This window comes from Stegastes partitus, unplaced genomic scaffold, assembly GCF_000690725.1.
Source record: "Stegastes partitus isolate 25-593 unplaced genomic scaffold, Stegastes_partitus-1.0.2 Scaffold684, whole genome shotgun sequence".
NCBI lineage: Eukaryota > Metazoa > Chordata > Actinopteri > Pomacentridae > Stegastes > Stegastes partitus.
Genome location: NW_007578415.1, coordinates 149,672 through 172,442, shown reverse-complemented (window position 1 = coordinate 172,442; position 22,771 = coordinate 149,672). Strand labels below are relative to the sequence as shown.

General features: G+C 40.9%; 2 protein-coding genes across 2 annotated transcripts; both read right to left on the bottom strand.

Moving 5' to 3' along the window:
• Window positions 1-8,851: 8,851 nt before the first annotated feature.
• Window positions 8,852-13,376, bottom strand: mrpl24 (mitochondrial ribosomal protein L24). Its single transcript, XM_008290574.1, has 6 exons — window positions 13,310-13,376; window positions 12,897-13,083; window positions 11,031-11,126; window positions 10,310-10,413; window positions 9,804-9,934; window positions 8,852-9,301 (listed from the first exon to the last, which is right to left on the bottom strand). The coding sequence occupies exons 2-6, from the start codon at window positions 13,077-13,079 to the stop codon at window positions 9,165-9,167; spliced, it is 651 nt and encodes a 216-aa protein (XP_008288796.1). The 5' UTR covers window positions 13,080-13,083; window positions 13,310-13,376; the 3' UTR covers window positions 8,852-9,164.
• A 1,875-nt stretch (window positions 13,377-15,251) lies between these two features.
• On the bottom strand, window positions 15,252-22,442 carry LOC103363716 (heparin binding growth factor). Its single transcript, XM_008290573.1, has 6 exons — window positions 21,971-22,442; window positions 20,221-20,297; window positions 19,948-20,086; window positions 19,227-19,385; window positions 18,940-19,128; window positions 15,252-17,113 (listed from the first exon to the last, which is right to left on the bottom strand). Exons 1-6 carry the CDS (start codon window positions 22,055-22,057, stop codon window positions 17,093-17,095), a joined length of 672 nt encoding a protein of 223 aa, XP_008288795.1. The 5' UTR covers window positions 22,058-22,442; the 3' UTR covers window positions 15,252-17,092.
• Between the last annotated feature and the right edge of the window lie 329 nt (window positions 22,443-22,771).

Genomic DNA, 22,771 nt, shown 5'->3' with positions numbered 1-22,771 from the left:
TTGTTAATTACAGGTTGGTGAACGAACCTCTCAAATGTTAATAAAACTGCTGGTGAAAAGCAATAAAGTCTGCGTTTGTGGTCCAAGGTCAAATTAATCTGCATTGAGGCAAAAATAAACAGTGTGCCCCTTATACCGGACCTCCTGATGCATCATTATGTATCCTGGCATCTTAATCGCCTCTCTCTGTTTGTTGCTTACACCCATAACAACTCACCACTGTCTGTGTTTTTTCCATGAAAATAATCCCATCCTGCCTCCGAATGGATTAGATGCAACTCTACTTAACTACTCCCTTGAAAATGTGCAGATCTGTGAAGTGTCTGCTTCTGTTTCCAAAAACCTCACCCTCACTGCAGCTCAGCACGCCAGCTCACCGAAGACTCTGCTCACAACTACTCTGTGGTAGATAATAGGAAGTTGTAAACTGAGGTAATTCAGCTGTACCAAGAAGAGTGGTGACACAGAAAGTATTCTTAAAACCTTCACTTACATATGCAGGAAGTCTGAATCTGTGTTTTTGAGACTGTCATTGGTACATTGGAGTTTTAAGGTGGAAATGTCCTCCAGCTCTAAAAAACATTACATGGACATGTTAACAAGGTAGAAAAGCTTGATTTTCTCCAAAAGGAGTCTTTAAACCCAGATGCACATTACGTAAAAGTTCATCTATTCAAGATCGCTTCTAATGTTTAACTGGTTTACATTTTATACCTGCTTTCTATACCTTGCTTTGTTTTTTTTAAAAATCTGCTTTTATTCAACTTGTTTGTTTCTGTTTTTATCTTGTATCCTGTAAAGCGACTTTGAGCATCTTGAAAAGCACTATAGAAAATAAATGCATTATTATTATGATTATTATTAGAGTTGTTCAAAATGTCCAAAGCTGAAGGTGAGATGAAACGAGAGTCATGCTGTTCACTGCTGAGTCTCTGTGGAACAGACAGTAATGATTTTGCACTTGTTTGTACAAACTCAAGACATCCATCCATTATCTATACATCGCTTAATCCTCAGTAGGGTCGCGGGGGGGCTGGAGTCTATCCCAGCTGACTCAGGGTGAAGGCAGGGGACACCCTGGACAGGTCACCAGTCTATCACAGGGCTACACTTAGAGACAGACAACCAAGCACACTCACATTCACACCTACGGACAATTTAGAATCACCAATTAACCTCAACAAGTTATTGGACTGTTGGAGGAAGCCGGAGAACCCGGTGACCTTGGAGGCAACAGTGCTACCAACTGCATCACCTTGCAGCCCCAAAATCAAGACAGAGTTGAAAAATGAAAAAGAGCTTGAGAGAGAAATTTAACATTTTTACATTTGGCAAACTGTTGCAGGGAGTGAGTACAGTTCCTCAAATGGCCACTTGAGGCTGACTAGAAAAGCACATCAGTCCCCATAGACCCTCAGGTCAAAATATTCAACTTTACAGCGAAAATAAACACGTTTACAGCCTGGTACAAAAAACAGTGTTGTTCTCAGCAGCTACTCTCCCTGTTGTTGACAACTACACAGGGTTCAGTTGTTATATAACTCATCTGTTTGAATTGCATTAAGGCTTAAAGTTATCCATCGCTAAGGATGTAGCTGCTGTAAGTGATGTGTGACCTGGCTCGCCTCAGCTCCAGTCCCTCTCCATCTCTTTGCTAACTTTTGGATTAGCTGGAAGCTATGAGGGGTCAGGCACTGAAGATGTCAGTAGCCACACTGAGCTTCAAAACAGCTGTCTGGGAAACTTGTGGGTGACGTCACACAGGGTTTTTCCATCTTTATATATACAGTCAATGGTTAAGATGAATGACACATAACCACATTAATGTCCACCGTTTAATTCCTGGCAAGTTGGACCCACCATATGCTGCATGTCATACTCCACCCTCCTATATTTCGGGTCTAGATCTCAACTGTAACTATCGATAACATCATAAATCATAACATCATAAATGTCAAAAAACTGTTTCACAAGCACTTTGTTCAAAGCATACTGACATCTTTATCATTTAGGTTGCCATAATTTCATGTTGCATGTAAATTTTCTATCTTTTATTACCTATAAACAAGCAGAAACGCTGTAAATCTGAGGACTTGAGCCAGTTATGTTCCTGTCATGAGTGGAGTTAGTGCTGACTCATCTCATTTTATGGTCCAGCTGAACCTGTAGGCTTTATGAGTTACATACATTACTGTGCACTTCCAGATTTTCTCGAATATCTGATGCATGCCTCCCACCTGTTTATACTGTACGTAACAGACACACACAAGAGGAATCCGACCCGAGTCGGTGTGTAGCTGTGCAGACAGAGTGAATGGTGCTTTGTAGCGGACCTGAGGAATCTCACACCCAGATAACAGCAGGACTGTCTGGGAAGGAAATGTCAAAGCTCCGAGAGCAGACGGAGATCAGAGGTGGGCTTCCAGCTATGACCGACTGTGGCAGCGACTCAGTTTGATTCAAGTCCAGGCAGCGGTGAGACATCATTATCTGCTGTCATTTGTCTGCAGCAGCAGGGTCGCGGAGCAAAGTGAAGAAGAAAGTCGGCCCTCAAGCAGAAAAGACAGACAAAGAGTCCGTCTTTCAACAACTTTCCTCACCAATCGTTATAAGTTTACAGTTGACCATGACCTCTGACCTTCGTCTGTAGAGTCGGGCAAAGAAGAATAGGTCTTTGTTATGAGGATAATGTGACAAGGAAAACTCTAAATAGAGCTTCTGGAGAGATGATGCTCTCAGCTGCTGTTTTTTAAGATCAAGAGAGAACCTTAAACTCTGGCATTTAAAGCAAAACACTGTAAACTGTTAAACACAATGTTCCCTTCATGAATGATCCATCAGCAATAAAACACAGTTTAATACACACAGATACAGTTTGCTGTTTCAGCCTGTAGCTTATGCTGGAAAATGTTACCTGATGTACAGAATACAGTCAGTTTGGTGTCAGTTGGATGACTTTGTGGCTCTGCTTTCTGTTTCACATCTTAGCTCTCTCAAGTCAAATATATCTTTTAAAAGTGACCCAAGAATGTTGAGAAAGTCACAAAAACTACAATTGCAAAGGTCTGTGTAAGTTATATCCTTTCAAAGAAAATGGACTGGTTGATTTGACATATTGCACTTACAATGTGTGTGTTATGCAATGGATGGATTGCAGCTGGACATGGACATGTAAAAGACCCACAGTCATGCATAGGATCAAGAGAAATCTGATTATTGCATTTATTTGTATTCATGTTGCATCCCTTTTTGAAAGCTCAAGCATCTTTGTGGTCTTTTTGTCCCTCTTTTTCTCTTTCTCTTTTTTGTCTCTTTGCAGTCGTTTTGTGTCTCTTTGTGGCTCTTTTGAGTCATTTTGCACCTCATTCTTGTTTTTTTCAATCATTTTTTTGATCCCCTTGCAGTTTTTCATCTCTTTTTTTGGTCACTTGATGGACTCCTGAGGCTCCTGCACCAGTTCACTGATCCTTTTATATATTTTACAGTGAACTTTTCTGTATCTCCATCACATTTCAGAGGCAAAAATTTTACTTTTCACACCTCTGAAAGTTATGTTTCAGATTAAACTTTTACACACAAACATTTTTAAAATTAACTTTCCCTGCTGTGTATGAAACAGGGGAAATTTGCCCCACCTACGCTAAGATCTAAATTCTCAAATGCGTCATTAATCACAGTATTACTACTGCAGCACTGGCAGGAGTCATAGTTGTCGTTGTTGGATACTCTTACGTAGATAGGAGATGTAATTACTTCTTCCATCACTGAGGTCATGGATGCATCCTTTCCAAAGTACTTATTAATAATAATGTTAGTAACTGAGTTGGATTTGATCCACTCCAAGTGATGCAACAAGGGGTTTGATGCCACTTGAGACTTTCCTGATTATAGAGGATTTATAAAGAGCTGATGAGGTGACGAATGGGATTTGGTTGGGCTCTGAAATGACACCTTTATCCATATTGTTATTTACAAAATACAGAAATCTTTTGAAACTCCCTTCGACTGACATCTGGGAGCAGGAGTGAGATGCTCAGCTGCAGGATCACTTCCAGCAACATGCTTATATTGTACGCTAAACACAGAGGATTCTAGCTTTTTGAATGAACAAACCCGAACATTAAATCTGTAAATCACATCTGGATGAGAGTCCAAAAGGAGAAGCGAGCAGTGTTTTACTTTTCAGCTCCTTACTGTAACACATCGAGGTCACATACAAGAATCCGCTGGGATCCGACTAAATTAGACCAAACACAGTTAGACATGCATGCAGGCCGTGCCTCAGACCTGCATACAAGCTAACGTTACATTTTCCAGCAGCCTTCAAACAACCGGCCTATAATTAGACACTATCATTACATTGTAGCTGAGCTCAGATCAGCGAGTGAGTCAAGAGCAGCACTCAAATTTGGTCTCAAAGTGTCTTCAGATGTTGTGGACATGTTCGAGCTGTCACACGTCCCTGTTAATTCTAAAACATCATGTTTTATGTGCAAAATCTGCACAGCAAATTTGCAACCACTTCATCATGTACGGAAAGAGATAGTAAGTGACTGCAAGCGTGTGTTTAAAACAAATTAGGGCGCTTTTAATGTAATCTGACCTGTTGGATGAACAAACTCCTGCTGCTGCGTTCGGTTCTGACACATGCAGGCTGCACCACCAGGTGGGACTCATTAGTTTACGTGGCTGGGTAGCAAATGTGACTCAGCTAAAATGCAGAACACAGCCTGCAGTTTATTTTTATGTATTCTTAATTCTGCTTGAGTCATGTCAGTGGTTTCACTTAACTGGGTTACCAGAACTGCTGTCAAATTACCACAAAGTAGAAATTACAAGAGGGCCGATCTTAAAACTCATTTCCCTCCAATGCACAAGCGAAGACTCCCATTAAATGTGTGCCTTTGTGTGCGTTAATGGAAAAAATCTAAGACAAATAAAGCAGCACAAAGGTTCACTTCACCAACATTACACTTCACCTTGCTGCAATCCCAGACTGGAATCTGTGCAACACTCACGCAGCGACAGGAAAGACGACCAGCCTTTGAATCATTTTTCCTCCCATAAAGGCAAAAACCTCAAAAACCCTGTTTCCGCTGACTGGCTGTTTTTATTCCCTCTTGGACGCAGAGCGGCAGCGGCAAACTGGTCGAGGAGGGACGAGTCTGGGAAAGCTGCTGCACTCACCGGCCAAACCAACCAGTTGCCATGCTTTCTGCATGATGTTACTGCGCTGACCAGAAATTAGGGTATGGAGAGCCGCTGTGAAATTTTGATGCAATTATACTATCTGTGACACATCGTTTTTTTGTGCGTGTGTGTCAGTGCCTGGCAGGGACACTAGTTGCTTCACCAGCTGGAGATCTGGCAACAAGTTAACTCGGCCTTTCAGTAAATCAATACGTGTGGTTAACCGTCGAGGAAAAAGAGACTTCATGCGCTTCACGGGGCGCCTCCTTTGTGTATGAGAGATAAATGTACAGCGGAGGATGAGCTGTTCATTGATACAGATAAATGTGGATATGTAAAGCTATAATGGTATATTTAAGTAAAGTTTTTGTATGATGTGACGAAAATATCCAGTTTATTCAGGGACATAGCAAAAGCTTATGAAATACGGATGTCAAAATGAGGCCACATTCTTGAGAGCAACCTTACCTGCCAAAGTGTAACCAAAAAAAAGTGAAATTTAACAAAGTTTTTATATAATTTTCTTTATTTTTAAATGTACCTGATCATCCACAATATTAAAACCCCCGGCTAATATTGTTGGAGCAGTGTGATCCTCATGGATCAGGCTTGTTCTGATGCTCGATCAGATTAGAATCAGGGGATTTTGGAAGCCGGGTCAACGCTCTTGGTTGTGTTCCTCGAACAGTTCCTGAGCAGTTTTGTTGTGGGACACATTACCCTGGGACAGACAAATTTTCAAAACGTGACCCGGCTGAATCATTACTCACTGTGGTGGCACAGAAACTGATATCTCTCTAACATTTTTCTTCTGTATGGGAAAACTGCTGTCGGCCAAATAGTCAACTTTTTGATTATGCAGACACTGTAAAGATTCATATATGAGCTGTTTTCTGTAATCCCCAGCTTCACTTTCAAAGTTAGACTTTTTTAAAATTGCTGATATCACAATTTAAACTACATTAGGGTTGAGATTTAACTTTAATGAAGCCTGAGGGTTTAACTCAAGCTTCACTTTTGGTCATGTGGGAAGGGGGCCAGACTTTTTAATTTGAGGTGGGTTGGGGGTAAAGTTGCCACGGTGGGGTGTGTTTAGTCTGGAACAATGTTTAGGTGGGTGGTGCGTGGCAAAGAGATGTCTGCATGAAGGCGAGGACTCGAGGTTTCCCAGCAGAGCATTGCATTATAACATGATCACTGAACATGATGGTTTTAATGTTATGGCTACACTGGTGCAAATTTACATCTTTATCTCCCTACATGATGGTCTTAATGTTTTATCACACTGTATACTTATTTTAGTATTGCTAATTACGAATTTATTCCAAAAGATGTGCAAATAATTACAAAATAGAACTAGTAAACCTACCGAATTGCCAGGATAAAATATAAAAAATGACATTCAGCCCTGGATTTAAATGATTATCTGTTAACTGTGTTCATTATTTACCCAAAAACAACCCAAAAAATAACCCAAAAAGCCATGTACTCTTTTCATTTTCCTTCTTTTTTTTTTTAAACAGACATTACAATAGAAAATTGACATAAACTAAACACGTCTTAAATCTATCAGAGTGTCAGGTTGGTTTGTAAGTTGTAGTTGAGGAAAATGTGGGTTAAAAACTGATGTGCTGTCCCACTTCAACAGCTGCTATGAAAACGTCCTGTATTATTTTAATAGGCCTTTTTAATGGGGGACATTTGATTAGCTTCAGCAGGAAAAACACACATGAAACCGATAATATTTACGCTGGCTCCGGACCACTAAGGCGTCTCAGGGTTTGGAGCCAACATGTACAACACCACGGCGCTGGAACCTGCACTTCTACATGAAATTCAATTATTTATGTTCTTTCTTTTGCATCATATGGATCAAATTTCATCAGATTCAGATTAGCTTTATGTCTCTAGAAAGTTGTTTTCTTCTAAAAATGCTAAGCTAGATATTGAAAATGACTTCAGCTTAATTTCAAGTGCATATGGAAGAAGAACAAGGGTGTAAAACAAAATGTTGGGTACCTCTGGGGACTGTTAACAGGCTTTATGGGTTCATTATGTACATTATGTCGCTGAAACCGACCTCGTACAACATCTGACACACATTTTAATCATTAGATTTACAGCGAAAAGATGATAAAACATATTGAGAATTGGAAAAAATCATACTGTAAGTGAAAAAAAAAACAAACCCTGCTGCATTTATAGTGATTTTTCCTGCAGCCTGTAAAAGATCCGTCATTTCCTCTAGCAGGTCATAAATTCTCAAATGAGGTCATAATTGAAACCTGAAAAAAAAAACCTGTCCCATAACAGGTGAGACATGCAGCGCCAGTGTATAAAAAGTCAAACGAGGTGAGCGAGGACTTTGTTGAAACTAACCAGTCTCTGTGCCGTCTCCTCCCCGGCTATTTCTTTCCCCACATGGTTTCCCAGACGTGTTGGAAAGACGGGCTCATTTGTCTACAGGCTCTCAGTTTTGGAGAGCAGCACGTCTGGGATTCTGTAAAATAATACCACTATTTTCAGCCCTGTGAACGATCCAAACAGGCCGCCACCATTACCATTAATAATCCCGCCAGTACCGAGAATAATGCGACTTTTCCAATCATGCAGACAGAACCAGCAGTTACTACTGTTCCCCCCGACGCTGGCACCGACGCAAGCTTACTCAACATGGTCATCTTAGCCGAAACGCTGCTTAAGATTCTCATACTTATGTACTTAAGGTTTTACTCGTGTTCAGGGACTATTTTTCCAAGTATTTGCATAGTGTGGGAACAGAATTTGATTTTCTCCTTCCAAATTACATACGATGAGGCTTTTGTACCTCAGCTGATTTTGTGGCCACTTGAGGGCAACGAGCTGTAAGCAACACCGCCGTGTTATTACCTTATAAGCTGGTTTGATGAAAAAGTGAGCAGAGAACAGTTCATTGACACGTCCTGCAGGCAGAGAAACACTGCCATTCTTTCTGAATCATGTACAACTACATCCCATTTCGTTCGATCCTGAAGTAAATATCTGGCTGTTTAACTGCTAAATGCTCCACAATATTCAACACGTAGTCACTATATCCCTGAAAACAGATGCCTGATGTTGCTAGAAACAGATTTGATGAGACAGATACAACATTCAGTACCAAACCAGCTGAAAGACACTAAAATGCTCCGTTGAGCTGAAAGGAACAGAGTCGGGTTGGTTCATCACGACAAGGTTCCCCTGATCCGCCACACACAGCCACCGGACTACCTGCTCGTCTAAAGAACACTTTAAACTTTTGGTTAATTACATGAAACTACTGCGTGCATGATCTGCATCAGTAAGGACGTACTTATAACTTCAAACTTTGTAACTCGTGATTTATTAAGTTTGTTCTTCCTTCGTCTCACTCAACCAGAGAACATAATGATCTAGCTGATCCTCACCATTATTCTGCTATAAGGGAAAAAAACACTCTGGCTTATTTTTATTTCTTTAAATCAATCATAATTGTAAAGGGAAGAGCAGAGCCCAGGATGCAGCAACAGTGTCCCCTCGAAATAGAGACGGTGGTGGAACATTTGCATGTAATTTTAAACCCTCTGCAAAACTGAAAATTAAGGTTGTAGGTTACTAATCTGGAGGTGACTGATTGAGAAACCAGTTCTTCTGAGACAGAGACTAAAACCCAGTTTGACATTTATTCACAATATTACAAAGAAACAAACTGAAAGCTTCATAAACACTGAATGATTCAGGAAACCTCCAAGTAGCAGGTCTGATTTCACCTCCTCCTAGTGCTTACAAACCATTTCCTTAATAACTTGTATGCTGCGACAGCATTTCAGAGTCCATACACTTTCCTTTTGTCATCCCCACACAGTCCTTCTTTGACCTTCAGTTCAGATTCCCACCAGAACAAGGTATGTTCAGAGTCCGTGTGAGAGCTGGACAGCAGCACAACAGTGAGCCTGAATGTCTTGGATGCCTCCTTTTCAGTACCAGTAGGACCTTCGGTGCCTCCTGGTCTCCTGGATACCTAGTTTCTCCATGACCTCCTCCTCCAGGGTTTTCAGAGATGGTATGTACGTCTTTTCTAGAGTGTCTTCAGGACTGGTGTCTTTAGGGCCATCTGTGAGATAAACGGATAAATTAAAACCATTTCAAACACGGAAACATTGAGTCAGTGACCAAATATTGTTCAAAATGTCAACAAATTGACAGCTCTAGCCTTTTTGTTTTTTATATCATTGGACCATTTTAGGAGGATACATATTTATAAAAAACACTAAAAACAACTTTCACATACTGATAATGTCATTGAAATATGTTTAGCTTTTATTGAAAACAACTTGAGCTGATCCTAATGTCAGGGACAGGAATGACATCACTGGAGGGTTGTTCGCTTTGGCTAAACTTTGCTCTCCCCATGTGTCTCCTAGCTTGGAAAGAAACATTTCTTCCACTGTGAAACAATCGAACTGCATCACACAGAAACCTATTTTTGGTATCCAAGTCTGCACAGGCAGGAAAAATATACAACAGCTGCTTCTAATGTGCTGACTGTTAGCTACACCTGGAATAAACCGGTTACCGAGAAGAATCCCCCCTCCAATCTAAACACACACACTTACCTTTCCACTGAAGTGGCACGATGCCATCTCGTCGCTCTACAACAGGTTTGGGAATGATTCGACCCGTCCTCATCGACACGCGGACCCTCTCGCCCTCCTCTGTGAACTTCCACTCTATCTGAGTGGGTTTCCTGAGTGGTAGAATCAGGATCAGTGCGTTTTAATTGGTCTGTTAGGAAGATCTGCTTCATTTATCAGAAAAATCCGACAGTGTGGAGGATAAAACAGGCATTAACTACAGCACAGAAGCATTACAGATACAAACCTCCACAATACTACCAAGAACAGTAAAGTTGAGCTGACTCACTCAAGGCTCTCTTATCACATGAACACCTGGAGTCACAACTTCTACACAAGCTACAGCACTTACAAATAAAGTTAACAAGAATACAGGACTATGTAATTAAAAGCACTGCAGCTCATTTGGACTATTTTCACATCCTGAGATGGTTGTGCACGTACAATGTCACAATTTTATTCCAGGGTTGTGTTTCAGTGCACCTTACCTGTCTGTGGGGTCAATAAGGGAAACAGCTTGGAGCATAATTGGAGCCTCGCTGGCAATGTAGGTTCCTTTGTAATCTGGAGTCTTTCCAACATATCTGAAATGCTAAGGCAGAAAAGAATAGCTCAGTTTTTCAACATAAAAGGCTCAAAAACCAAGCTGTACGTTCCCCTGCTCTCTCTCCCATATACACTGTCTGTCTCACTCTTCAAATAATGACCATAACAATTCCAACAAATAATCTTTTTTTATTAAAGGGGAACAAAAATCAAATGGTTTTCTTTGGTGCACTTCATTGGACCCTGACCACCCTGATCCCAGACATCTGGCTCCATCTGCTGGAGCTACAGAATAAATGCACTGCAGTTTACACAGCTACAAAATCATGAGCATGACAATCTCACTGCTGACTTTAGGTTTTGGTGAAGATTGCCAATGTCATCTCTCTGAAGAGGGTTTACGTGTTTCTTGAAGTATCAGCACTATTTGTGGACAGAACAAATAGCTTATCGCCTTCTCAACAGCAACTTTACCTTCTGTCACAATCAAACAATGTGCTGTTATAGTTTAAACGGTTTCTAATCGTCTTTTTAGATAACAACACAATTTTTTTCTTTTTAAATGACAGAATAACGTAGAGGAGACATACAGAACTAAATGTTCAACAAGTAAAATCTAACACATCTGTTCAGTCGTCTCTGAGAAATTAATTAATTCCTTACTGTGTTCAGTCCCTCCAGAATAACCCAGTTTCTGCGTCTGAAGACTTGGATCACTTTTCCCTGCTTGCCTTTGTCCTTCCCTGCAAGAATCTCGACCTGAGAAACAGACAAAAAGCAAACAGTTAACTCTAGATGTATTTAATGTACTTTTTAAAAATCTATCCTTTTTGTCATTCCAGTTTCCTGTAGTAGTCTCATGCACCGTAGACAGCAGATGTATTTTACTTTTCATGACACCAGCACAGTCGTGGAAACACTGAAACAATTGTGGCTTCAATATTACAAACAGCAGCTGTATGTCATAAAATGGCTAAGCATTAAAAACTTTACTTTTTGTTCTGAATGTATTTTTAATAACAGGTCCTTTTGGAAAGTGTTTTTAAAGGATGCAACTGGTATAAGTTATAAAAAGCTCATAATCCTTCCAAATATCTTAGTTATTTTATTGGTTGCACATGTTCAGACGTGGGCTGAAAGGTGGCTCGGTGGTTAGCACCGTTGCCTCGCAGCTAGAAGGTCGCCGGTTTGCGTCCCGGTGAGGACACCCGGGATCTTTCTGCGTGGAGTCTCCATGTTCTCCTCGTGCAGCGTGGGTTCTCTCCGGGTTGGAGACTCTCAGGAACAAACATTTAACTCCACCTGCACTCTGCTGGAAGCAAAGGTCTTGAGCCTCTGTTAAAGCCCCTTTCACACATGGAGACCTAAATGTGTCGGTGTCACTTTTTGGCAAAAGCCGAGCATACTAGGTGGGATGTAGTAACATTTCCATATCGCTTTCAAAACATCATAAGCCTGACCTGCATGCTGTCACATTGACAGCAACATTAACAACATTTCTGCACCAGTGTTGGTTCAGTAACATCACAGAGCGCTCAGAAAGAACTGTTTGATGTCACACATCACAAACCATCATCCTCATGTTATACAGTTACATCTATTACAAACTGAAATGCCCCAAAAAAGACTATCCTGTGTTTCAAAACAGATTATGATAGGACAGGTTAATGAGACTCAACATCTGGGTTTGCACAACAATAGTTCAATTTGTAGCTTCCAGCTGTTTGTAGAAGTCTTCTCTCTGAGTGTAATCAATACCTGTAGCATCACAGAGCAGCAGGATGCATATGAGCGTTTCCAAAGCGAGAATGTTGCTCACATTTATTGGTGTAGCAAAAGATTGACAGCAGCTTTTAGGAATTATTTACAGTTAAAAATGATTGCCTGACATCTAACAGCAAGTCACACAGTGCACTTTTCTTCACTTCAGACAGACAAAACAGTTCATAAGCTGCAATACATAGCAGATTTAAATGTCCTGTCCAATCACACGTGCATAACTAACATATGTGTGGCAGGGCTTTCTCCCATCGCTGTCATGGGGATGTCTGAATGACACCAACACTCATGTAAAAGTAATCCATGTCTGAATACCAGAATGCTGTCACTTTAACACATGGATGAAGTCAGTGATGTTATGCATCCCATGTCTGAAAACTGTTTAATACACTGTTACAGAAAGGTAGGAAACCTCAAAATTACACGTTTATGTATGCTGTCTTGTCTTCTAAATGACTTTATGGTCTACAAATAAACTAGATTAGATTTATTTTAGGGCAATATACTAACAAGAAAAGAAAAACAGAACATTATTGCTGTGACACTTTGCTTATTAGACTAGACTAGATTAGATGTCAGACCTACAAGCGAAACCTTTTCCTGGTGAAATCCCACAACTGAACACTGCTTGATTACCAGGCCTATGTGGAGTCTATGTGCTGTGCTATTTAATGGTCAGCATTCAGAGAGCTGAGCCACCTGCAGTTTGCTTGTGAAGCCTTTGGGTTTGACCAGAACGGTTGAACTCACCACGTCCCCTTTGAGCACCGGCCAGTCCCGCGACTCTACCGGCTCCACGAACACCTTTCTCCTCTGCTTCCCCGGAGGATTCAACCTTTTGGCAGCCACCGTCCACGGTCTGTTAGTGCCGTAACGGTAGTTTTTGGGCACAAAGACCTTGGCTGCCATGGACAGGAGAGCGGTCAGCCTCATTGTGCTGCGGGGAACAAATAAACCAGTTTCCTCAAAAGGCTCTGTTACAGCAGCAACACAAGCTAGGCTAACGCTAGCTAGCGGGGAACGTTAGCTTAGAGTCGTTAAAAAGCTACTTCCGTAAATGCGCACAGACCTCACACGAAACTGCTATTTATGTTTTCAAAACACCTACTAAAAGTATTGGTATGAAATAAAACAGCGTTACAGACATGCAGAAAAGGGCTTACCCTCTGTTGATGTCAATGTCACATGTAGCATCAGGGCTCACGCCAACAGTAAACACTCGCAGGCAGCGCCACCTGCCGGACAGGAAGACCAGACCGAACTCCACGCATGCGCACTGGTGAACTCTAGTCAAGTTCTGTAGATCTGTCAGATTGATTTGTGGGCAGAATGCAGACTACTGAGGGCAACTTGTCCTTCACTCTACTGCGGCTGTATTCACATCACAAATTATTGATAGGAACTCTACATATCACTGATCCCAGATGCATCATTTTTTTTAATTTATTCAAATAAACTGCACATGCAAAGTAAGATCACTCAGGTAAATGTGTGTTACACATTGTAGAACGTTTAATATTTACAGCATATTTAGCATATAAGCTTTTCAAAGTAACTCTCACTGCTTCATTTTAAATACTGACTGCTTTATAAATGATCCGTTTTGCCATTTATTTGCTTAGCTTGGTGTAATCTTTAAATAAAAGACTATTCTCACATGGTTTGATGAGAAGTAGTTTTTACTCCTAATGGCTATTTTATAAAGATGTCATATTAAATTTTGAATCTAAAACCCAGACAATCAATTTATGGCAGGTGCTAATTTTTTATTTTTTTTTAATGGGAAATCACTTGCATGTCTTTTTTAAAACTGCTTTTCTTAAATCCCATTCTAAGTTTTTTTTTTCTTGTTCTTGTTGTCCCTTTTTATTTTCACAATATTTCATTTTACTGTATTTCATAAATGGGCTTTGGTTGACAATTTTCTTTTAAAATGGAACAATCTGCATCGTTCAACACTATTAGCAAAAATATTATACAGGTGTGAACATAAACTAGACATTTATTACAAAAGTTACATTTCTTATGAGGGCAATATTGCGTTTCATAAAAATAAAATAAAACCTTTTTCTGACAGTTTTTTAACTGTTCTGGCTCATTTTATTATTACATTTTTACATTTGAGCTAGTATTCGTACCATTCATCCCTTGTTACGATGAATAAATTTGAATTATATTTTACTTTGGAAGAAGAAAATGGACGACTACTATTTCTATGTTAATTTGCAGTTACATTGTGATGCCTCAGCTGCGTTTTATATTGTTTTTGGCAAATCTTAAGTTGAACTGCTGCATCTCTGTAATTACTAAACTCATTTGTACCAACCACAACAGTTCATCTGTAAAATCTGAAAGGTTCGATGTTGAAACAGGTCCTCGGCTACTTTGACACCACCCATGTAGGCAGATACGGAGCATTATTACAAGCCTCACTGTAACGCTACAAGGATCTGGGATATTTATAGCACTCATGTACCGCAAGACAAGAGGCTGCAGTTTCTGAAAACCTGCAGTCGAACATGTAAGCACAAAGAAGCAGACATTAATCTCTTGAACCACGATTACAGCCACCACACAGCGTTAGTAAATCCACATTAGAACTAAAATACAAGTTTCAACTCAGCGCCTTGCGGATGTTATGAGAGGAGAAATGAGGATGGGTTTAAAACCCTTTGTTTACCCCCAAACATTATAGTTAAAAACTCAACCCATTACAAACTCGAAGCTGTCAGGACACGTTACATAACACCAAAAACTAGTTCAGCTATGGCAGCCTCTGGGGCCAAGCTGTGCCGCGAGGATCTCCTGGGAGCAAATTATTTGTGACAACTGCACACAGACAGAAAAAGGTGCCATTGTTGGTTCATAGGTTTGTATCAGGCGTGAAACAATAAATCAGATTTGAGAAGTTAGGTAGCTTTCCAGTGCTTAAAACCTGATTTGTGATTTCAAGATTCAAGATGCTAATTTATTCAAAAGGAATTAGACAATCCTGTTGGTTCAACCCAAAAATCTGATTGTTTCAGGTGCCTTCCAGAGTGACAGGGTGGATAATCATAAAGGATATGATCAGGATTTATTGGATGTAAACAGAACAGAAGCACATTTTTTTTGTAATCAACATGTTTATTAAATGGACTGGCAACTACAATAGTAAACTAAGCAGCAGATTATGATGAATGGCAGCTTCTGAAAGTAACAGGAAAGCTCAACCAAAAAAAACAAACAAAAATAAACTACACTGTAATGCCAAATGAAACCCTTGGAATTACCTGCGGATGTGAAGTGGCGCTTGGAGCTTTGACCATTTACTATTCTGAAATCAGCAGTGCGGTGAAGGGAAGGTGGCCGTCTTAGACACAACATTCAGAACTATTTGAAGAACAGAGCTTTCCCTTAAGTTCATAATTTGATGAAGTGTAGGCTAAACGAAGGCTGCAAAATACCTGAAAGAACACCGAAGCGATGACAATGACATTCAAGTAACATCGTGAAAAAGGCTTGAACACTTGGGTCGAGTTTGCACCAAAATGATCCGCGGCGGGAAAGTGACAACACCATAATTTGAACAGATGGTGGAATAAACACGTGTTTAAAACATCACAACTTTTGTTTCACATTCAAAATAATAAGACCACTGAAGTAAAACAGACTCGTATTCCAGTTAAGAGGGCGGGAAACCAAAAAGAGTTTTACAGATCGGTCTGTTCTTTCTCTTCAAAAAACAAAAAAACAAAAAAGAAAATGTGTGCAGATCACGTTGGCATGAACACTTTCAGCGTTACACTTCAGAGCTGAAAACGAGGCAGTTACTGAATGTAATCAGGCGTACGTCACCGTTACATCCCCAGTATCGAGCGGCACAAATGTGACCTAAATATGAAATGCAACTGAGTTAATGGTTTTGAAAGCGTTTGCTGGATAATTTCCCCAGAAAAAGGAAGGTGGCCGCTAATAACTTTGCCCCTGCAGCGGTTATCGGTGCTCCACCTCCACTGTCAATGTTTCAAGATCGAGCTCAGACACAACAACATTCAGGAATGTCTTTCAACAATGCACATCATCAGCTAAAGAGAGCTACGCGGGGGTGTACTTTAAGAGGAAGTAACAGCTTAAATCCTAAAATAGTTCTCCTCAAATGGGGGGGTTTACAAATTCATCATGTCCAAAAGCTAAGTAGTCCACATTCGGGATCCTGTGAAATGAATCACATCATTTGGTCACCTGCAATGAAGCTTATACACACCAAAACCTGCGTTGCATAAAAATGTCAGAGCGAACTAGACAATGATTAATGGGGCAGAAGAAAAAAAAAAAAAAAAACAACTCTGAAAGTGCAACTCATCATATATCCAATGGCTGAATAAATGATTGAAATGAGGCTGAGAAGCTAGGTGATACGAATGGAAGTAAAACAGTTATCTTATGAACTAAAGCTGAGTGTGTGGGTGAAAATCTGTTCTTGTTCCTGTACAATATCTACGCTTCAAAATCATCAAATGGAAGTATTTGTCAAATAAATTGATTTTTTTTTTTTGTGATTTAAATCTTCTTTTTCGTATTTACGATATATTCAGTGTTTATTCCCTCTAAACTGAAAAATGTTTTGACACCTAGCATTCAGTCTTTGTAATTATGTAATTGCACTTAGAAATAAAAAATATATACACACCAAAATCCCATTTATAAATGAGCCCTAAAGTGCTCAGTTCAATTGTTTGAAATCAGATTAGCAAACTTTTTGTTGTTTCTGGGATATATGATATTCCAGAAATGGCAAATGAGGATTTGTTTGTCTTTCAATACAAACGCTTAGGTTTCTTTTTTAAAATTCTCCTAATAATTAAACGGCGGAAATCTGGCATCCTGCAGGTAATCATGTCGATGCTTGAATTCCAGAGATAAGCGTCAAAGGTTCTTGGTTTTTTTTCTTCTGTGAGTTGATGTTAAGCGCTGTCTGTCGCAGGCTGCAGGGAGAACAGGGAAGAGCAGTTACAGGAGTTCTATCAGTCGGCTGCTTCGCCGTTTAGTGTCTCTGACAATCCGCACACAACATACAACAACATTACTGCCAGACATCTTTGAAACCTCGGCTTCTTAGACCAGTTTGTAACCTTTTCATTACTTCCATGCAGCCCTTGTTCAATATGCAGTAAATGCCATGTTGTTGTTTTTTATTTATTTTTTAATTTTAGTGTTGGCGTATTAGGTTTTAAGTTTCCACACCTATACATGAAGCATCAGCTATCAGATATGGCTGTTTTTAATGCATAAGCAACCAAAACTAAATCATATTTCTGACAACATCCATGTTTGTAGAACACATTTTTTTATTTTTATTTGGCCTTTTTGCCTTTATTAGATAGGACAGCCGAGAGAGGGACAGGAGAGTGAGGAGGAGAATGAGGGAAGGACTTGCAGCAAAGGGCCATGAGTGGGATTCAGACCCATGGCCGCTGCATCAGGGACTACAGCCCCTGTACGTGGGTCACCAGCTCAACCAGCTGAGCTATAGTGGTGGCCCAGAACGCTGTTTTTACTTCTGGTTTAGTGCCCAGTTGGCACCAGTGCAAGACACTTGCTTGCCCTATTTATATTATATTATTTATATTTATGCGTGTGTGTGTATCTTGATAGCTAAAGGGTGAAGTGGTTCAATTCAAAGTACGGTGGTTAAAATCTAATAACGCTTTTCCTCTTAGTTTTAATTAAAAATAGGTCACAAAAAAGATCAGTAATCATTGATATTGACTGAAGGGAAACTTTTTTTTATTATAATAAAACTGGAAAAAGGCCCGACTGCACTCACGGTATTGTACTAAAGGGAGGAAAAAACTTTAACCAATCACAGCAGTCTTGGGTGATGCTAAGCCCAGGATGCAGCAATGGTGCCCCTGCAAAATATCCTCCACAGGAACTAGTGAGGAAAATGAGACTTTTTCAATAAATGGCGGGCAAACACACAGGAACGTCCCAGTTAGACAGAAAATGTTGGAAGCTTATTCCTGCCTTATTGCACAACCAAAATCTTACTCAAAACTTGCAGGTTGTGGCACAGAGGTGGTTTGAATCATTAATATGCAAACAGCTGAAGGGGAGCAAAAAGACGTAGCTGCAATCTCCATCCTGTGAATCCATGTTTACTGTGTTAATGGTTTTATACGAGCAACTTTCTTCTAGTCTAATTATGGTGTGTCTCATATTCACCCAAGTGTTTACTCATCCCATTTTATTATATAGAAGTGTCTGGCGACCACAGAGTGAAAAGGATCTAAATAATCCCTCGATGTCCCTTCTGAATGCTTCAGAAGCCAGACAGGACAGTGAGCGAGTACGTAAATAAGAGACGAGCTGCACAGATGTGGGATTTACGTTCCGCTTTGATAGAAGGATAAGGGTTCTCTGTTAGTGTCTCCGGGGACTTTCCCAGAAGGACTAGTTTAAAAGTGTTTCATGTCTTCAGAAAGAATTATTCTAAAGATTTCATTGTCTAACCATGTACCTCTTGTTATCGGTTGAATAATTAGTAAAGTTTTTTTTTTATTGCCAGCACTCAGACAAGCACATGAGTACAACTAAAGCAAAATAAATGTTCACCCTGGAAATAAAGATCCTGAAATATTTTTTCCCTAGTTTACTGACAAAGGCTGCATAGAAGGAAATGATAAGATACAACGTAAAGTTCATGCAATCTGGAGTTATTGCCAAACACTGTTATTGTCTTTCAAGCCCAAATTGTGTCCTAACAATTTGCTGTTTCCCAGAAAACCAACATTAACAACCAGTCCTGTACCTTATCTGCTGTTAGCTGGCCCCCTGCTGGAGCTTTTTCCTGGGCCTCTGGTTTCGACTCGCTCAGCGAGGAAGGAGCAGTTGCCTTGGGTCCAGCCACATCGTTGAGTTTGGCCTCTGCATTAGACTTGTTGCTGTCTACTTTAGAGTCACCTTCCGCCTCTGCATCCTTTGGCCGCTTGGGAGATTCCTATCAGAGGTTTGATGAAGCGACAGAGACACAGGCAGCTTGACAATGAATGCACTATGAGGCTCTGCACTGGGACAAACTGACCGGTGGGAGCTTACCTCTGTGGACTCCTCTGCTTTTCGTTTAGTTCCCCCCCTCTCATTCTTCTCGTCGATGACCAGAGCCCCTTCATCTTCGTCACTGCTGCCCTCAGCATCTGCCTTCTCTGAGCTGCCTGTATCCCCTGCTCCTTCTGACGCGTTGTCCTTCTTTGATGACTGAAGGCGGAGATTTACAGATTAGCACAAGACTGGAAACAAAACCACTATAGATTTACTAATCCGTGGAATCGTATAAAGGCATCGTCGGTGCTGTATATTACACATTTTCATCCCCATGTGTGTGCACAGGACAAACAAAACAGGGATTCACTCAGAAAATCAAAAACACCTCCAAGTGTTGCACAAGTTTCAGGTGATTTAAAGTCAACTTCTAGTGAAAGCATCTCATTGATTTCTTGTCTCTGTTTGAACCTCTGCGCTAAACATCGGGGTCATCTCTCGGTTAAACTCCCCAGTTTTCCCTCTCTACTGTCGCCAAGAGCTTGCTGAAGGGAAAACTGCTGTGTGTCTCTATTATACTGTGAGGTCTTCATCTTACTGTGGAAAGAGCCCTGAGGTGAGTTTTAATTTTGCACTAATTAAATAAACTGGAATGGAATCTCTTTTCAAACTAGGAAACATTAAAAATATCATCAGGTGGCTTGATTTATTTTGACCTCTGAGGGCCAACAAACTGAGAAACACTCACATCTAACCTCTATCTTACAGATCAACCTACCTCGTAGGCTTCATGCGTGACGGTGGGGTTGTTCTCGATCTCCCAGAGTCCCTCAGCAAAGCCTTTCCTCTTGTTCGCTTTCCCAAACTTCTCCTTGCATTCATCGTACGGGAACAGATCCTTGGGCCCCAGGAATGCCCTGTAGTGGGCAAACACTGCTAAGTGATTCTTCTAAATGCCTTTCGGTCAGTTTTGACAAGTACCACAACGCCTGAAGTTTCTGCCATCATCCTTTAGGCTTCATGTAGAATATCATGAACACTAAATACTCACGTCTCATGTGTCCCAAAAAAGAACACCTGATACTTGTTTGAGGGCGACTTCACGGCTCCTTCAGGCAACTCGTCAATCTGAGAATTGAGAACACAGCTTCTTTAAGAAAAAGAAAGTCACTGAAACGCTTTAAATAGTGAAGCGTTGGAGTAAAAAAGTAGACGAACAGTGCAGCAAACACAAGAGTCACGATAATTCAAGTAAAAATATTTGATTCACACGATACACGAGATAAGAGCAGCACATCCTTGTGACACTCGGCTGATTATCAAAACATTTTCTATGAAATAACAAATGACTTCAACAGTAGAGGTCTTAAATCAGGTTTATAGGACTGGACCATCACACAGCACAACGAGGCCCTCTTCATTTCTAACTGAGAGGTTTCTACCGCTCTGCTTGATGAAGAAGTGCTACCAGCTACTGTAAATTCCCTCTAATTTAATCTCCTAATGAGCCCAGTGGGAGCAGAGGTCACCGTTTCACATCCTAGCGGTGCACTGCTCTGCCAATATTTGCATGTTTAAAAAAAAAAAAAACGACCACAGTGCAGGAAAGCCCTGTTATGATGCACGGCATGGCGTCCGTTTGGCCTCCGGGGCCTTTTGGCATTCCCAGATAGGACCACTGTGTCAGGATAGGTGGGGCAGGGCCTGCAGCCTGTTGACATGAGGCATGGCTGATAAGACTGAGCAAAAAAAAAAAGGAGGGAACAGATCAATAGTGACACTACTAACTTGTCTAATTTGGGTCAAAGTGCAGATTCATTGGTAGTTTTATTGAGATGCACAGAAAAAAAGGGGAATGGATGGTTGCTACATCAAAGCAGTGCAATCCAGGGTTTCCTTTGCAACTGTGCAGGCCAGATGTCCACACATTTCAAGTACAGTGCAAACTGGTGTTGGTTATTTTTACTGCTCTTTTTTTGTATTGCTGCATAATAGTGAGAGTGCATTCAGGGGAAAAGCATGTGAGTGACTTAAAAGTTAATTCCCACGTTGTTCCTGCTGAATTATTTGGAAACACTGACGGCTGCTGTGTGTTTACGGAGCGGGTAGACGTTACGTTATAGGCTCATGCTTTCATTAGCTTGAGGCAGAAAACACCGTTAGCTCCTCGCAACAAGTGTGGCCGAAGCAGGCAGGCAGGCGTGTTTACAAACTACCAGAGCATATGGCTACACGGGCAGCCATTAGTCTGCAACGCAACAGTTTAAAACACACACACACAAAAGACTAAAACTTATTAAGCTAATTGTGGCAAAACTTGGTTTTAGCTTCTTGCCTGTGAGCTCTGACAGCTCGACTCGAGCGGTCCGCTGAGCTGCCCTTAACTGTGACATGACCGTTAATTTTTAGCCATCTTTTTTTTTTTTTTTTTTAAACGGTTAGCGTAAAGTTGACATTAGCCCAACAAGGCCCCTAGAGAGATAGCGGCACGTAAGAAGAAGGAAATAAAAAAGGCAGCTAGCAGTGATATTCATATTTAGTTTAGCAGCACCACTGTCTTCCTACGTGATGAATCACCTGAAAGAAATTTGCAACCGTCTACAGTTGGCTAGCTGCGTGAGTGTGTGTGCGCGCGCCTGTCTGTGTGTGGATGCTGGGCAACGCTAGCTAACACGGCGCAGCTAGGCTAACCCGTGCTAGCTAACTAGTGTTAGGCCTCGCAGGTAAACAAGTGACAGGAGCCCGAACGAAAACCGAAAACCTACAAGCTGGAGACAAGGCAGCGAACGGCGGGTTCTTACCCTGGCAGGCCAGTGTGGGTAGCCCTTCATCTTAGCGAACACCAGATCCCCAGGTTTGTATTCCTTTTGCCTGTTGGACCTCGGCATGTTTCCCGGTTAGAGACGGCTCGCTTTTTTTTTCTGCGTTAATCAAAACACGGCGGTGGGGTTTGAACGTGGTTCTGTGTCGGTCAGCACCTGCAGCAAACGAGCCGAGCGTCCGTTTGTCATCCAAATCAAGCAGGCGCGGAAAACTGGAGCGAAGACGCGGCAGAGGCGACTTTCTGTTTTTTTTTTCTTCTTTTTCTTTTTTTTTTCTAAACGCGGATTCAGTGGCAGCGCGCTTCAGCCACGACGGGGAATAAATATGCGGTTCCGCTTTGATTAGCGTTGCAGCTAAACGCGGCAGATCGACTGTTTGGTATCAAGGCTGTCCCACAATCCACTGGCTCGTCCCTCCGACTATTTGGGTTTGAAATTGAAACCCGCTTTCCTCTTTGCAGACGCGCCCCCAGCACCTGGAGCAGCTCAGTGAGCGCCCCTGCCGACCGAAACGCCACAGCTCTCAGAGAAAAAGCTCATGAAGACGTACGTTTCAGCCTGGCTTTTTATTGATTTTATTTTAAATTGTATATTTTATTAATAAATTACTGATTTATTTATTTCCCCATGATTTTTTTTGTCTATTTCATCTATTATCACTTCAATTTTCTGGCTCATTTACTTTAATGAATTTAGACTTACTTTTTAGTCAATTTTTTTCATTTTTATTTCTTGACTTTTTATTATTTGCACATTTTTCTTTAAGAGTTTTGATGTACT

Coding starts and splice junctions, on each gene's coding strand:
- mrpl24 (XM_008290574.1), bottom strand. CDS start 13,079: ATGAGGCTGACCGCTCTCCTGTCCATGGCAGCCAAGGTCTTTGTGCCC. Junction 11,127..12,896: donor CGGTGCTCAAAGGGGACGTG/GTGAGTTCAACC, acceptor TCTGTTTCTCAG/GTCGAGATTCTTGCAGGGAA. Junction 9,935..10,309: donor CTTATTGACCCCACAGACAG/GTAAGGTGCACT, acceptor TCTACCACTCAG/GAAACCCACTCAGATAGAGT.
- LOC103363716 (XM_008290573.1), bottom strand. CDS start 22,057: ATGCCGAGGTCCAACAGGCAAAAGGAATACAAACCTGGGGATCTGGTG. Junction 20,087..20,220: donor TTTTTTGGGACACATGAGAC/GTGAGTATTTAG, acceptor TGCCCACTACAG/GGCATTCCTGGGGCCCAAGG. Junction 19,386..19,947: donor TCACGCATGAAGCCTACGAG/GTAGGTTGATCT, acceptor CTCCGCCTTCAG/TCATCAAAGAAGGACAACGC.